Source organism: Homarus americanus, unplaced genomic scaffold (genome assembly GCF_018991925.1).
Source record: "Homarus americanus isolate GMGI-L3 unplaced genomic scaffold, GMGI_Hamer_2.0 scaffold367, whole genome shotgun sequence".
Lineage (NCBI taxonomy): Eukaryota > Metazoa > Arthropoda > Malacostraca > Decapoda > Nephropidae > Homarus > Homarus americanus.
Window position 1 is genome coordinate 11,713,661 of NW_024743709.1, and position 18,420 is coordinate 11,732,080.

At 41.3% G+C, this 18,420-nt stretch overlaps 1 protein-coding gene across 1 annotated transcript in view; it reads left to right on the plus strand.

Annotated features, from left to right (window-relative positions):
- Positions 1-18,420, plus strand: part of LOC121877265 (39S ribosomal protein L44, mitochondrial-like) — a gene marked incomplete at its 5' end in the record, with an annotated part of 93,030 nt that overhangs the window by 31,239 nt on the left and 43,371 nt on the right. The window contains 1 exon segment of the mRNA XM_042382926.1: positions 8,392-8,476. Within this exon segment, the coding sequence (XP_042238860.1) occupies positions 8,392-8,476 (85 nt within the window).

Sequence of the window (18,420 nt, forward strand, 5' to 3'; positions counted from 1 at the left end):
ATCACATAAAATCTTCTTTACAGGTCACAACCCGAGGAGCTTGAAATTTTCTAACACTGTTTACATGAAGGATCCACAGCTTTCTTGAAAACAGTTGATATCTAATTATTTTAATTTCTTGTGCAAATTTTAGTCAGTTACCTTGAACGCCACAATAATAAGTTTAACAGACCACAAATCTGTTTATTTTATACAATTAATATATCTAGCATTCAGTAGCTAATGGGATACCCCATCCTCTTGACACAAGGGTTGTCTCACCATTAACAACCTTATTTATTGCGAAATGCACAAGGGTTGGTGTATAAAGGGGAAACCCAATCCTTCTTTCTAGTGATGACTAAGCTATGGTGCCACACATCCTTCCTGGCTTACTTACATCATAGCTGGAAAAGGCTTGTATGAATGAGCCTTTGCTACATCACATAAAGTAATGTCCTGCTGAAAGAGTATTTGGTTTATGAAAAGTATTTTTTTAGGGTATGAAAATTCAGTGAATGAGCTTCTATTCACTAAAATGTGCAAAAATCCAAATGAACCAGCTCACATTATCTTTCGTCTAGTGGGGCTAGTTATACAGTACATTTATTGAGTGGCCAGCCAGTCTAATGCTCTCATAGATTCATACTCTGATGGTAAAGTCAGTGACAGGCAACGGTGCTATTTGAAGATTAGTAGGGTCATTACCTAGTACCTGACCATTGTGGACCTGGTCTCACCCTCCTCTGTATATATACACCTTGTTTTGTACTTCTCTTTAGTCTGCACTCACCCCTGAAGATGTGAATTACACGAAAGCGCTTGGGAACTTCGTGTTTTCTTCTTTCCTTGTGGTTATCAGCATATATCTAAATCACGCGCACCTACAGTGATTTACTTGTATATATATATATATATATATATATATATATATATATATATATATATATATATATATATATATATATATATATATATATATATATATATATATATATATATATATATATATATATATATATATATATATATATATATATATATATATATATATATATATATATATATATATATATATATATATATATATATATATATATATGTATATATATATATACCGGTCGGAATTTGCTGGACTTTAATTTCTCACTTGACTTGGGGTTTATTAAAATTTAATAGATGGTAAAGGCAGTGGAAGCGCCCCTTTGAGAAAAATCCCGAACCAGCACAAGAACACTTAAATCTACTACACAAAATGAACTGTCCGTGACCCGTGGAAGGATAGCGTCTGTGACTGGGATGAATGAGACACACTGTAATATTTAGACACTTATATTCCCTCCAACACTACAAACACAATCAAATAATGGTACACCAATATGCGCACCTCTTAACTTAAACTTTAAACACTACTCTGGGGAATAAAAGTTATACATGACATAGAAATTATTAGAAACACAGGCAACAATAAATTTGAAGTATTAAGAAATGTTGCTTGCACACATGAACAGGCCTTAAGGCTTTCACAAAATAATATCAGTCACTTAGGAAATGGTACTAAAAAATAAGAAATTAAATGCTCCACAATGAATAGGCCTTAAGGGTTTTCAACAAAATAATATCAGTCACTGAGGAATGGTAATACAAAATAAGAAATTAAATACTCTACAATGAATAGGCCTTAAGGGCTTTCAGCAAAATAATATCAGTCACTGAGGAAATGGTAATAAAATTTAAGAAATTAAATACTCTACAATGAATAGGCCTTAAGGGCACTCAACGAAATTATAGCACCCCAACAGATGTACACTTCCTAACCTAACCTAACCACTACTCTGGGGAACAAGGTTAACACCTGAGATCAGAATTATGAAGAACAATTAGAGGCATTAAAAGAATCAAATCACAGTATCACTCTGGTTCCACTTAATGGCACAAACATTCAAAACAATATTATCAAAATTATTTAGAAACTATTAAACTACACACGTCAAGATAATATCAGTCTGAGGAATGGTGTTAACTACACCCGTAATAAGGGAGGGAAAATGTTCCTCTAGGTATCTCCTAGAGACCTAGACTCACGGTCTCAGTGTGTGACCATTAGTTTACTCAGATAGCCTCAGTGTACTCCCAGTGCGTCCATAAAGCGGAAGGGAGTGAGCAAATCAGACCTTGTACAGTTGAGAGAAACTTTAGCTTCCCGTTAGCAAGAGGGTTTCACTAGCTGCTCGGGACATGTGGGGTTGTGCACCGGAGTGGTACGAACTGATCACCCACTGCTGGTGCTGGTCCCGTGTCGTTTTAGTTGTCGGGAGCACTCGTTCACTCAAGAGACCCTTTGCTACCCCGCTAAACAGTGACAGGCCTACACTGATCGGTCCAATGGCGACAATCGCCACCCTCAATCATCAACGGCAGTCAATCTCTCGCAGTCAACTCCGGTCAACTCCAGTCAAGTGGGTTCTGACGGAAACCCTGAAATGAACTCACTGTTAGCTCTAGTTTACTTTATCACTGCCCTATCTAACCCTGTCTGAGATCGAATGAGACTTACTTGTTATACTGCAATAGCGCAGCACAGGTGACTAGGCCACGTGACTATTTCTGTGATGGACGCGCGGAACGTCTTGTCTGTGTGAATGCTCTCCGGGACTGGGGCCTAGCCAGCGTCGCGTCTCCTCAAGGCGTTAGCTTAGGTCTACGTGACATATTTTCCGCCTAACTAATAACTCCTTGGGACACCCGTAACATTATTCAGACTGCTAAACGATCTATAATAATTTCAAATTCAATAATAGTCCCTTAACTTCATGAATCGCATCATTATTAATTCGGTAAATCACATTTAATATCATATAGGCCTAGTTCCGCAATCTCTCGCTACGAGCAGGCAGCGCTCCCTCCCCTCAGATGACCTTGAACGCTCAGTATCACTCATGGCGGGGCATTTGAAATTACTCTGAAATTTCTGAATATTACATATATATATATATATATATATATATATATATATATATATATATATATATATATATATATATATATATATATATATATATATATATATATATATATATATATATATATATATATATATATACACACAGTTGTACCCCACTTAACGCGGTCAATAGAACCCAGAGGGTCCCGTGTTAAGTGAAATCCGCGTTAAGTGAACAACAGAACATATGGGATTAATTCCAATAGAAACCGGCCCGACCCCCAAACTCCACTTTTTGAAGGCACATACCTATGTTGTAGTAAAAATAACATCTTAATTTTATGATGGTACATGCACACAATTAATACTTAAGAGAAATAGAGAAATACAGTCGCCAAGTTAATGTCCATTCAAATAATGGACTCAACTCCCTCCCCCTCTCACACTACACTGCCGGCTCTTCCCTCTCTGAGAAATTTTTGGGGGAAAACCACTAAATTTTAATAAATAATACCTCAAACTAAAGTTAGGATAATACAATTGACATTGCTGGATTCCTTGTAAGACCAGGAATATTTTGAATATAAATGTCATATATTTTGCACAAAAGATAACATAGTTACCTAGAGAAAATTTTTTATCTAAAATTTGTATGTTTAATGCAAAATATATGATGTTTATATTCAAAATGATCACCAAATTATAAGAATTCCAGCAATGTAAATTATATTCTGACCGGGTAATTTGTATGAATTTTATGAGCTAAAACAAATATCTTCAGTTAATAAAAAAAAAAATAATCTTCAGGACACTATCTGTCAATCAAAGTACCCCACCTTGCCTCCCCCCCTCTTCCAACCGCGCGGTCAGTCCCAACCCTCCCCCCCACCCCCCACCAATCCTCCCTTCAAGAGTTTTTAACATTTAGTATTAAATAATACCTCAGATTAAAGTTAGGATAATATAATTGACATTGCTGGATTCCTTGTAAGACCAGGAATATTTTGAATATAAATGTCATATATTTTGCACAAAAGATAACATAGTTACCTAGAGAAAATTTTTTATCTAAAATTTGTATGTCTAATGCAAAATATATGATGTTTATATTCAAAATGATCATCAAATTATAAGAATTCCAGCAATGTAAATTATATTCAGACCGGGTAATTTGTATGAATTTTATGAGCTAAAACAAATATCTTCAGTTAATAAAAAAAAAATAATTCTTCACGGGGTAACAGATGGTCGGTCGGTCCCTCCCTCCCCCCCACCCCCCACCAACCGTCCCAAGGAGATGTGTGGGATAACCACTAAATTTTAATAAATAATACCTCAAACTAAAGTTAGGATAATATAATTGACATTGCTGGATTCCTTGTAAGACCAGGAATATTTTGAATATAAATGTCATATATTTTGCACAAAAGATAACATAGTTAATTTGAGAAAATTTTTTATCTAAAATTTGTATGTCTAATGCAAAAATATGATGTTTATATTCAAAATGATCACCAAATTATAAGAATTCCAGCAATGTAAATTATATTCTGGCCGGGTAATTTGTATGAATTTTATGAGCTAAAACAGGCAGTCAGGCAGGGTGGGGCAAATCTAAAAATAGCGTCTCGAGCCGGACACTCACCGCGTATATGTGGAAAAAATTCGTGTTAAGTGAAAGTTCAGCTCTGGCGAGGCACCGCGTATATGATAAAACGCGTTAAGTGAAACCGCGTTAGGCGGGGTAATACTGTATATATATCTTGATAAATTCACACGGGAAAATGGAAACAAAGGAGTACCTTAGCTTTCGTCTTTATTCAAGACATCTTCAGAGGCAACTGGATTACATGGACAGAGAGAGGCTTAAATATACAGGGTGACCTAAAAACATGAGGTCAGGTCATAATGATGACATCCACTAATCCCCACACCAACACACACGTAGAGGAGCTTAAGAGAAGGGTGGAGACGTGACTAGCCAGGTCAGGTCAGAAAAAAGGGACCCACAAAATAACTATCATACATCTAGATCAAAGGTTTTCAAAGCATTTTTAACCTTGGGCCACTGACAAATAAATTTATGTAACATATTATCAGTTTTGAACTGACCATCACTAAGGTTTATTGATTTTAATTCCTTAATCAAACTAGCTTCAACAAGAAGTCTTTCTGTGACACAAGATGATTTGAATACTTCTAAGCTTTTTTCCCAAGCAATGGGGTGATTATTATTCTTAACATGAACAAACAAGGCACTGCTTTCAGATGCCGTTCTGATATTATATATATATATATATATATATATATATATATATATATATATATATATATATATATATATATATATATATATATACATGTTGATTACATCTCAATTTAACGTCAATTGAACCCAGGGTCCCGTGTTAAGTGAAATCCGCGTTAAGTGAACAACAGAACATATGGGATTAATTCCAATAGAAACCAGCCCGACCCCCAAACTCCACTTTTTGACGACACATAACTATGTTGTAGTAAAAATTCTATCTTAACTTTATGATGGTATGAAAAAACAAGTAATATAGAAGAGGTTAGGTTAGGAAAGATAAAGGTTAACATAGGAAAAATGAAGGTTAAGTTAGAGAAACTAAAAGTTAGATGTAACACTTACGGTTGTAGAAGAGATGGGTCGGCATACGGGGATGGAGGCTGGTTCCGAGGCAGAGGGCAGATTACTGGCCCTCAGGTGAATCACCATTACTAGGTGAATCACCATCACTGTCACTTACAGTTGTCAGGGCTTCCCTGACAAATCCCTCAAAGTCAACTTCACTTTCACTATCACTGGCTTGGGCTGGCTGTGGTGGGTTGCGGGCGAAGAACTCGGTTATGCTTTGCTGACGGCTGGCGTTGATGTTGTCATGATACACTGTGATGTACGGCTCCATAGCCTGCACCAGTCGGGTATGGAAGACTTCATAGCGTTCATCGTCATTGTCGCGGGAAAGGACGGACTTAATTTTTTCTGCAAACTCTATGGCACACTTAATATCACTATGACTTAAACTAGGTTCTTCGGAGAATGACGCACCTTCTTCCTCCTCTTCACTGGCGTGTTCTTCTTCCAACATCTCGTCGGCAGTCACTTCAGGATCTTTGATCACCTCCAGGATGTCTTCGTTGGTGGTCTCGGAGAAGCCTTCAGCTGTAATATTGAGTGCAGCTTCTCTGGCAAGGTCCACTGCTACTGCAACAGTCTGAACCTGACCAGTCACAGGTTCACTCCTCCTCTCACCTGGTATGCCATGCAACACATGTCTCCATGCGTGACGAATCGTAGCAATAGTCAGCAGATCCCATGCCTCCACCAAGAAGTCTACAGCTTGTTTAACGTTAAACTGCTTCCAAAATTGTTTGACGAGAAGTTCTTGAGTCACCACCTCTTGTTCCTTGTCCTCGTCGCTTTTGCTCTCGCTGTCGGTGTCACCCAGCTTACGCAACTCATCCTTGGTGTTGGTAGAGTCGTTCAGGAGCTTGAACTTCTTTGCAGAGTACGCAGCTTTCACATTGCAGATCAACTCCTGGTCCATGGGCTGGATTAATGACGTAGTGTTGGGAGGAAGGAAGACCACTTTTACGTTGGGGTGACGATCCATAAGTAGGGGCGAGTGTCCAGGTGCGTTGTCAAGGAGCAACAAAATATTGAATGGAACATTCTGTTGCTCGCAGAATTTCTTCACGTCGGGAACAAAACAGTTGTCAAACCAGAAGAGGGACAGAGAAGAGGACATCCACGCCTTACGTGCGGTTAGCCAGTGGACATTAAGCTTGTTCATGTCCATATTCTTGTAGGCGTGCGGCTTGCGGGCTGTGTGAATCACCGATAACTTTGGTTTACAGGTACCGGAGGCATTGGTGGTAAACAGGACGGTGATGCGTTCCTTCTGCAACTTCCGACCCCTTACCTTGCTGGCAGACTGGACAACGAAGGTCTTGGAAGGTAACTTTTTCCAGAAAAGACCAGATTCGTCCATGTTAAACACCTGGTCGTCACTGTACTGTCCTTCCTCCATAATCTCACGTAAGAACGGAGGAAAATCTCTAGCCGCCACACGGTCAGCACTCGCTTCCTCACCACCAATGTTGATGTTGGTGATCTTGTTCCTCTTCTTAAACCTATGCAGCCAACCAGAGGAAGCATTGAAGGGTTTGGGCTCTGCAATTCCCAGCTTACGTGACACTGCTGCGTATAGCTCACGTGCGTACTCCTGCACTGAGCGCGTGTCCACCGCCATGTTGCGTCGCGCCTGACGAACCAAATAACTCACCAGCAAATTTTCCACTTTTGCCAGCACCCTGTTCTGGCAATACCTGATAGATGAAGCACCTGCAGACTTTGTGATTTTCATGTGCTCTTTGATCTTGGCTGCATCCTTCTTGATCGTGCGAATCTTAGATTCGTTGACGCCATGCTGGCGCGCGAGATCAACTTGCCGTCTTCCTTTCTCCAAATCTTGAACAATTTGGTACTTCACCTCGTAGCTTAATGAATGTCGTATCTTCTTTGGCTTAGTGCCGCTGGGTCCAGGTAAGGAAAGGTCTCTCTCTGGGGGCGGTGGTGGTCCGGCGGAAGCCATTTTACGGAACAATGGATGCGCGTTTACACGGTGTGGCCTTGAGGGATGAAACTGCCGCAGCTAGGTCAAGCATCGTCTCTCTTCCCTCCCTCCCTCCCTCCCTCCCCGGGGTGGTCACGTCATAATACTTTAAGCCAATTACAGCTAGCAGCAGAGGGGGGTAGGGATGCATGGCCAATCACAGTCCGATACGTCATATGACGTCAGTGATAACGCAACAAAGACACACACTGCGCTACCTTACCGCGCGGCTTGCCCAAGCGGAGGGAGGAGGAGGGAGAGGCAGGCAGGCGGGCAGGCGGGTGGCGCGTGGCGCGTGGCGCGTGGGCAAAATCTAGAAATAGCGTCTCGAGCCGGACACTCACCTCGTATATGTGGAAAAAATCCGTGTTAAGTGAAAGTTCAGCTCTGGCAAGGCACCGCGTATATGCGAAAACGCGCTAAGTGAAACCGCGTTAGGCGGGGTAATACTGTATATATATTGTGCGTTTACTATATTGTCCTGTCAGTGTAAGAGAAACAATTAAGACCCTGCAATTATGTGTAAATGAGGAAGAAAGTCAGATGGGCAATCTGGGACTTGGTCACAATTTTCGTCATGCCATATGGCAGCAGGGTCTTATCATTAGACAACACATTATGCTTCCAATATCTTCCCAGCCAGTGGTACCTCCCTGTTTTATAGCTGCCTGCTTTATTGAGTCATTATTTAAGGGAAATGTCTATTGTAGTAAAATCATTGTGACAGGAAATTTATCTGCATTCACAAAGTGTCCTGATATTCAGATCCCACTGCGGGTTATTTTTTTCATTTTATGTTTTGTAATAATTGATTTATATTTGTTTCAGTGCCCTTGTGGAACATTTGTCATCAGAAGAAATTATGTCCAAAGTTGGATATGGCATTGGACTTAAAGATCTTATTCTTTGTCAGGTGAGGTGGAAGAGCCAACACAATATTTCTGTCTGTCTGTCTTTCTTTCTGGGGAAAGTAGGTTCCGTTCCTGAGCACCTGAAGAGCCCAAACAAGTTTAATATCCTGCTGCTTTTATGTTTAAATAATGTCTAAATATCTCAAATATCATATAAATACAGTACAGTAGACCCTTGTCATTCACGAGGGATAGGTTCCAAGAAATGGCTCAAATTGGCAAAACTGCGAATAGCAACTTCTACTACCTTAATGCACTACTGTACAGTTAACCCTCACTTTACGCGGTTAATGTAACCCGCAGGGTCCCGCGGAAAGTGAGGAACGCGTAAAGTGAATAACATAACATATGGGATTAATTGAAATAGAGTCCGGGCCGACCCCCAAACTCCACTTTTTGACGACACACAACTATGTTGTAGTAAAAATTTTATCTTAACTTTATGATGGTATGCACATACAAGAAATATAGAAGAGGTTAGGTAAGGAAAAACAAAGGTTAAGTTAGGAAAAATAAAGGTTAGGTTAGGAAAACTAAAAGTTAGGTGGAACACTTAAGTTAGTAGAAGAGATGAGTCGGCGTACGGGGATGGAGGCTGGTTCCGAGGCAGAGGGCAGGCTACTGGCCCTCAGGTGAATCACCATTACTAGGTGCATCACCATCACTGTCACTTACAGTTGTCAGGGCTTCCCTGACAAATCCCTCAAAGTCATCTTCACTGTCACTATCACTGGCTTGGGCTGGCTGTGGTGGGTTGCGGGCGAAGAAATCTGTCATGCTTTGCTGACGGCTGGTGTTGATGTTGTCGTGATACACCTTGATGTAGGGCTCCATAGTCTGCAACAGCTGGGTAGTGAAGATTTCATACCTGTTTGCGTCAGGGTCGTCGGAAAGGAAGAGCTTGGCTTTCTCGATACATTCGATGGCACCCCTAACATTACTATGGGATAAGCGGTGTTCTTCTTGGGATGACGCACCACCTGCCTCTTCACTGACGTCGTCATCATCATGTACCATCTCCTCGGTAGTCACATCAGGTTCCATTATCACCTCCATGATGTCGTCGTTGGTGGTCTCGGAGAAGCCTGCAACTGTAACACTCTGCGCAGCTTCTCTGGCAAGGTCCACTGCTACTGCAACAGTCTGAACCTCACCAGTCACAGATTGACTCCTCTCACCTGGTATGCCATGCAACACATGTCTCCATGTGTGACGAATTGTAGCAATAGACAGCTGATCCCATGCCTCCACCAAGAAGTCCACAGCTTTCTTGATGTTAAATATTCTCCAGAATTGTTTGAACAGATTTTTTTGCTGTGCCAACTGTTGATCCTCATCTTCTTCGCTCTTGCTATCGGTGGTGGTGTCACTCTGGTTACGCAACTCTTCCCTGGTGTTGGTGTAGTCGTTCAGGAGCTGGAACTTTTTTGTTGAGAAAGCAGCTTTTACATTGCAGATTAACTCTTGGTCCATGGGCTGTTATATAGACGTAGTGTTGGGAGGAAGGAAGACCACTTTTACGTTGGGGTGACGATCCAACAGTAGGGGCGAGTGTCGTGGTGCATTGTCCGGCAGCAACAAAATATTGAATGGCACATTCTGTCGCTCACAGAATTTCTTTACATCGGGAACAAATCAGTCATCAATCCAGGAGAGGGACAGTGTAGAGAACATCCACGCCTTACTTGCGGTCAGCCAGTGGACATTTAGCTTGGTCATGTCCATGGTTTTGTAGGTGTGCGGCTTGCGTGCTGTGTGGATCACCGATAACTTGAGCTTACAGGTACCGGAGGCATTGGTGGTAAACAGGACGGTGATGCGCTCCTTCTGCATCTTCCGGCCCCGAATCTTGCTGGCATTCTTCACAACGAAGGTCTTGGAAGGTAGCTTTTTCCAGAAAAGACCAGATTCGTCCATGTTAAACACCTGGTCGTCACTGTACTGTCCTTCCTCCATAATCTCACGTAAAAACGTAGGAAATTCCCCAGCCGCAGCACGGTCAGCACTCGCTTCTTCACCACCAATGTTTATATTGGTGATCTTGTTCCGGATCTTAAACCTCTGTAACCACCCAGAGGAAGCATTAAAGGGTTTGGGCTCTGTAATTCCCATCTTTCGTGCCACTGCAATGTACAGTTCACGTGCGTACTCCTTAACAGAGCGCGTGTCGACCGCCATGTTCCGTCGCGCCTGACGCACCAAGTACCTCACAAGTAATTTTTCTGTCTTGAGAAGCACCTGGTTGTGAAAATACTTGATCATAGAAGCACCTGTAGACTTTGTGATCTTCATGTGCTCCTTTATCTTGGCTGCATCCTTCTTTATTGTTAGAATCGTAGATTCATTCACACCATGCTGGCGCGCCAAATCAACCTGCCTTGTTCCTTTCTCCAACTCTTGGATGATGGTATACTTCACCTCGTAGCTTAAGGAACGTCGTGTCTTCTTTGGCTTAGTGCCGCTGGGTCCAGGTAAGGAAAGGTTTCTCTCTGGGGGCGGTGGTCCGGCGGAAGCCATTTTACAGAACAATGGATGCACGTTTACACGGTCTGGCCTGGAGGGACGAAACTGCTGCGGCTAGGTCAAGCGTCGTCTTTCCTCCCTCCCTCCCTCCCCCGGGTGGACACGTCATAATACTTTAAGCCAGTTACAGCTAGCAGCAAAGGGGGGTAGGGATGCATGGCCAATCACAGTCCGATACGTCATATGACGTCAGTGATAACGCAACAAAGACACACTGCGCAACCTTACCGCGCGGCTTGCCCAGGCGGAGGGAGAGGCGAGAGCACAGGCTGGCGGGTGGGGCAAATCTAAAAATAGCGTCGCGCAGGACACTCTCCGCGTAATGGGGTTCACGCACCGCGTAATATGAGCACGTTAGGTTCTGGCAGGGCACCGCGTAAACGTGGAAACGCCGAATGTGGGACCGCGTAAAGCGAGGGTTGACTGTATACCTATACCAAACAACTGACCAGTCGTGTCCGCACTCATCCCCTCTTTAACTTATCTAATAATTCAAGTTACTTTGTCAGGGTCATCACTGACATCTGTCTTTTACATTTCACTTCACTAGCACTGACTCTAGGCAGTCTTCAAGGGGCCATTTCACCAGGGTTGTTATGATTTAAATCAAATGATTTAAATCAGGGTAAGAAAATCATGATTTAAATCAAAATGATTTTTTTACTAATAACTGTTTTCTCATCACCTCATCCAAGCACCTCACTTTCAAAAGCTTCATTATTATCATCTCTAGTTAAAGATATATCAGATGCTCCTTCTCCCTCACCATTTAAGATAGATAAGAGGGATAGTTCTATGGAACAAAGAAGCATAACTGTTTTTGTGATAAATACTACTAAGTCTGAAAAAGTCACTTTGGATCAGCAAGTTGCTAATTATATATATGCAACCAATTCCCCCCTCCGAACAGTGGAGCACAAAGAGTTTATCAAGATGATTAAAATGCTAAGACCAGGATATGTTCCACCTAATAGACATCAAATTGGAGGGTCTCTTTTGGATCAAGCCTACGATTCAGTGATTAAGAATTATTCAGAAGAACTTAGTGGGAAAACAGTTTGCATGGCCATGGATGGATGGAGTGATGTCCATAATGAGCCTATAGTATGTATAACTTTAACAGCGGACAACCGTATTTATCTTGTTGACTCTATAGACACAGAATCAAGACACACAGCTGAATATCTGTAGAAATTAGCTGAATGTGCTACAAAAAAGTGTGAAGACAAATTTGGATGCACAGTAAGGAGCTGTGTAACAGATAATGCTGCTAATATGGCAAAAATGAGAAGTGAATTCGGACAAGATAAAGCCATTATAACATATGGTTGCTCTGCACACCTGTTAAATTTGTTTTCACAAGACCTGCAAATCAAGAACATTAAGGAGCACATTACTGAAATCATTAAGTACTTCAGAAATCATCACATCCCAGGATCTTTGTATAGAAGAGCAGGAGGAACAATGCTTGTAATGCCATCAGACACACGATGGAACACAGTGACAGATTCTATTGAATCTTATTTAAAGAACTGGGAGACCCTTGTCAAAGTGTGCAAAGAAAATAGTGAAGACACTGATAAGAAAATTGAAAGGAAAGTTAATGATAAGGCATTAAAAAGAACTGCAGAAGACTTTTCAGAGAGACTTAAGCCTATTGCTGTGGCATTGGACTGTGTCCAGAGAGAACATACCCTATTAAGTGATGCTGTAGAAATCTGGGTAAAACTGGAAACTGATATTTAGGAGTATTTAACAGATAAGAAGGATATGGATAATTTTGAAAAAAGAATCAAAATAGCATTGACACCTGCTCATTTTCTAGCTAATGTGATAGATCCAAGGTATCAGGGCAGACATCTGACTCCTGAGCAGCGAGACATTGCAGAACAGTATGTGTGCGAGTCTCTTCCACATTTCCTTTCAACATTAATGTCCTTCCATGGAAGAAGTGCACCATTTAAAGAGGTCTATTTTGGTAAAGATGTTGTAAAATCTCTCTCACCCCTTGCTTGGTGGCAGTATTTTGCCAATGATATGACAGAAAATGTAATGGATGTTCCGAGGCAATTATTTACAGCTGTTGCATCATCAGCAGGGGTTGAGAGAATTTTTTCCACATGAGGATTTGTACACTCAAAGGTAAGAAATCGCCTAGGACAGGAAAAGTCATCTAAGCTTGTCACAGTACATAAACATTTCAATGTTCAACTAAGCTAATTTAAATGTTTTGAACTATTTTTGTTGTTTACAGAATGAGAATATTGTGATGACTTGAAGTTATTACCGGTAATTCTTAATACGTACGCTATAATCCTACAAATGTAAGAAAATAAACTTGTTACCAGTACAGTATTACTTTTTTTACAAAATGAGAATATTATTCTGTTGACTTGAAGAAGTTAAGTTATTAATTTTTGAAACACTGTAATCCTATAAGAGCATTTATGTTAAATTTCATTATTACGTTTGGATTTGTGCACTCAAATGGAAGATATGTTACCAGTTTTCTTTTATTTTACAAAAAGAATATTATTGTGTTAAATTCCATTGGTACATCTACTGCATAAATATCTTAATGCCAATTTTCTGTTTATTATCCTGAATAAAGTTTGGTTGAAAAATACTGTTTTTATGGTTTAAAAATACTATTTTGAAGCGATTAGTAAAAAAAAATCGATTTAAATAAAAAAAATCGATTTAAATCAAATAAATCATTTTTTTTTTTTAATCATGATTTTTTCCAACCCTGCATTTCACACAGAAACACTTAACTTTTGAGAGTATAACATGAGATGCTGTGTGGGGTGACTCGTTGTGCTGTGAGAAAAGGCTTGCAAGCTCGCCACCATACCTACCATCTGCTTACCGCGAATCATCAAACTCCCAAATGGCAAGGGTCTACTGTATACATAAAATCAATAAATTTATACAAAATAATTTCATTTAATATATATGAAAGTGTGTATGTGGACATGGCAGGTCACCAAGTTAGAGGTCACTGTAGCTACGTCGCCTTATCTCTCCTCTTATCAGGTGTAGCTGTGTTATTCTTATTTTTTAACGCTTTTAATAAAGTTTTATATATATATATATATATATATATATATATATATATATATATATATATATATATATATATATATATATATATATATATATATATATATATATATATATATATATATATATATATATGGAGTAGCCCACCTGGGCACATGTCATCGACCCACAATGGGGTCTAGGGGGCAAAAAAATAAGAGTAAACAGAAGTTAGAAATAGAAAAGAAAAAGATTATGTTAATCTACACCACGAAGATGCCGGAAATTCAGCTTTTTGAAGTGAGACATTGCATGAGTATAGAAACACAGAAGAAGGCAAAGCATTCTACAGCTTGGCTCTGTGAGGAAAGAAGGATGTACTATAATGGGTTATTCTAGTGTGACCGACATCCACAGAGAAATGGTGGGCGCCTTTGGCAAGAAGAGTGTTACGAGCCCACGGCCTTGCCGGCGGTACACAAAATGTTGAGTCCACTGAACATTGTCCATTAAAGTACCTGTAAAAGAGAGAGATTAAAGCAACATTGCGGCAAAGAGAAAGGGAAGAAAGATTTTCAGCTAAAGGAGGAGAGTTAATAAGACGAAATGCCGTTGATTCCACCCTATCTAACAGTTGGACAGAAGAAGAGCCACCCCAGATATGAGAGCAGTACTCCAAGTTAGGTTGAATGAATCCCTTGTAAACTTGAAGCAACTACTCTGGAGTGAAGTAGCTACAGCATCTGTATAACCTTCCCAGTGTTTGGGAGGCAGCTTTAGCAATGTTGAGGATGTGTGGCTTCCATGACATATTAGAGGAAATAGCGAGGCCTAGCATATTTATTTTAGAATTTGGCAGAATGATAACATCCTGAAATGTGATTGGTGGGAGGTCATATAATTTGGAAAGTGTAATTGGTAAATACTGAGTTTTATTACTATTGAATTTAACCAAATTTCTACCTCCGCATTTGGGGATGCTGCACAGATCCACAGACCTAGTTTGAGAATTAGGAGGAAGGGAAAAATGTGAAGTAGAGTGAAGAGTAGAATCATCAGTGTAAGAATGGATAGAATTACACGTAGTGTGAAGTAAATCGTTGATAAAAGGAAGGAAGAGAGTAAGTGAAAGAACAGAACCCTGTGGAACACCACATTGGTAGAGAAAGAGCGAGAGATCGATCCCTCGACAACAACTGCCATGGATCGGTTCTGAAGGAAGCTAGAAATTAGAAAACAAAGTTGGGGAGAGAAACCATAAGAGGGAATTTTAGAAAGCAAAGACTTGTGCCATACTCTGTCAAATGCTTTGGAAATGTCAAGGGCCATGACGAAAGTTTCCTCATAATCCCTAAGAGAGGATGACCAGAGTAGGGTGCAGTAGGAGAGATCACCACCAGTAGATCTTGCCTGGCGAAAGTCATACTGGTGATCCTACGAATGAGAGGAGTGTTAAAGGTGACTGAGAAAATGAGAGTTTAACGTAGTTTAAAAAATCTTGGAGAGATGAAGTTGGGCAATAGTTACGGGCATTATATATACTTATTTTTATTCATTTTATTTTATTTTGTCACATGCACACACAATTATTCATACAGAATGTTAGAGAAAAAGGTATTATTATAAGGTCAAAAACATGAAGATAATAAAAACCATTCTAACGTCTCTGAGAGTTAGTGTATGATGGTAGGGAGAGGAGTGGTTGTGGTGGGCTGTTGCTTGGGAGTGGTGGTGGTAGGTGTTTGTGGTGGTGGGTGTTTGTGGTAGTGGTGGTGGTGGTGGGTGTTTGTGGTGGTGGTAGGGGGAAGTGTTTGTGGTGGTGCTGGGGGGGGGGTTTGTGGTGGTGGTAGAGGGAAATGTTTGTGGTGGTGCTGGGGGGGAGTGGTGGAGGTAGGGGGGGGGTTGTTTGTGTTGGTGATGATAGAGTGTGTTGCTTGATGTGGTGGGGAGTGGTATGTTTACAATCAGGTCCTGTCCTCTTACTATCATGTGGGCATTTTCCATTCATTTTACAACACAATTTTGGGCAATTTATGAAAGAAAATTAGGAGGTGATGCATAGGGGATGTGCACTGTAGCGATCTAACAGACTGAGTGCAAAATGGCACCTTATTGTATGCCGTGCCCAGCCTCATTATTCCTACTCTGTGGGTCTCTCGTGCACTATGTTGCACTACTTTACATCCATAACAGTGGATACTTAGCTGCAACCCAAAAATTGACTTGGGAATAGTACAGTGAACCCTCAAAGATTCACATCCAGTAAATTCAAATTTTGGAAGATTCGGACAAAATTTGGGGATTGCCGGGGCTAAGAAGCCTCCCTAAGAAGTATTCTCAAAACAGAGCAAAGATCATCTTCGGCCCTTGTAACTAAGATGTCAGCGCGTGGGACACAGGTGCCCGAGGAGGCGGGAAACGTAAACACAGTCGTCAATTGTTGTTTGTGGGAATATTATTTCATTCACTCTAGTAATGATACAATGTTTCTTATTATGTTATCATAGGTAAATGAATGGTTTATGTAACTTGTTTATCAGTGAGCCCGTCACCGCTTTCAAATTAGACTACATACAGGACATGCATTTCTCCAATACGTACTGTATTTGGATCATACGCCTGGCAACGGGTTCGAGTGAGTGAGCACTAGTTAAAGCATCAACTGTTCTTATAACTCTCCTCCCTCCTTGCCATATTTCACTGGATATACTGTGTAACTTACCATGCCTCTGTGTCACTTACCATGCCTCCATGTCACCATGCCTCGGTGTCAATTACCATACATCTGTGTCACTTACCATGCCTCTGTGTCACTTACGATGCCTCCGTGTCACCATGCCTCTGTGTCAATTACCATACATCTGTGTAACTTACCATGCCTCTGTGTCACTTACCATGCCTCCGTGTCACCATGCCTCTGTGTCAATTACCATACATCTGTGTAACTTACCATGCCTCTGTGTCACTTACGATGCCTCCGTGTCACCATGCCTCTGTGTCAATTACCATACATCTGTGTCACTTACCATGCCTCTGTGTCACTTACCATACATATGTGTCACTTACCGTGCCTCTGTGTCACTTACCATACCCCTGTGTCACTTACCATACCTCTGTGTCACTTACCATGCCTCCGTGTCACTTGCCATGCCTTTGTGTCACCATACCTCTGTCACTTACCATACCTCTGTGTCACTTATCATACCCCTGTGTCACTTACCATACTTCTGTGTCACTTACCATACTTCTGTGTCACCCACCATACCCTGTGTCACTTACCACACCTCTGTCACTTACCATGCCTCCGTGTCACTTACCATGCCTCGTGTCCTTACCATACCCCTGTGTCTGTATACCTCTGTGTCACTTACCATACCCTGTGTCACTTACCCATGCCTCGTGTCACTTCCCATACACCTGTGTCACTTACCATATCCCTGTGTCACTTACCATACCTCTGTCCTTACCATGCCTCCGTGTCCTTACCATGCTGCCTCCGTGTCACTTACCATACCGTGTCACCAACCATACCTCTGTGTCACTTACCCATACCCTGTGTCACTTACCATGCCTCCGTGTCACTTCCATACCTGTGTCACCCCACCATACCTCTGTGTCACTTACCATACCTCTGTCACCCCACCATACCTCTGTGTCATTACCATACCTCTGTGTCACCCATACCTGTGTCCTTTACCATGCCTCCTGTGTCACTTACCATACCTCTTTTGTCTCTACCATACCTCTGTGTCACTTACCATACCTCTGTGTACCTACCATGCGTCTGTGTCACCTACCGTGCCCTCTGTGTCACCTACCATGCGTCAACCAATCACCTACTATACCTCTGTGTCACCTACCATGCCTCTGTATCACCTACTATATCTCTGTGTCACCTACCATGCCTCTGTATCACCTACCATGCCTCTGTGTCACCTACCATGCCTCTGTGTCACCTACCATGCCTCTGTATCACCTACTATACCTCTGTGTCACATACCATGCCTCTGTATCACCTACCATGCCTCCGTATCACCTACCATGCCTCTGTATCACCAATTACACCTCTGTGTCACCTACCATGCCTCTGTGTCACCTACTATATCTCTGTGTCTCATACCATGGCTCTGTGTCACCTACTATACCTCTGTATCACCTACCATACCTCTGTGTCACCTACGATACCTCTGTGTCACCTACTATACCTCTGTGTCACCTACCATGCTTCTGTGTCACCTACCATGCCTCTGTGTCACCTACCATGCCTCTGTATCACCTACTATACCTCTGTATCACCTACTATACCTCTGTGTCACCTACTATACCTCTGTGTCACCTACCATGCCTCTGTATCACCTACCATTTCTTCCCCAAATAATCA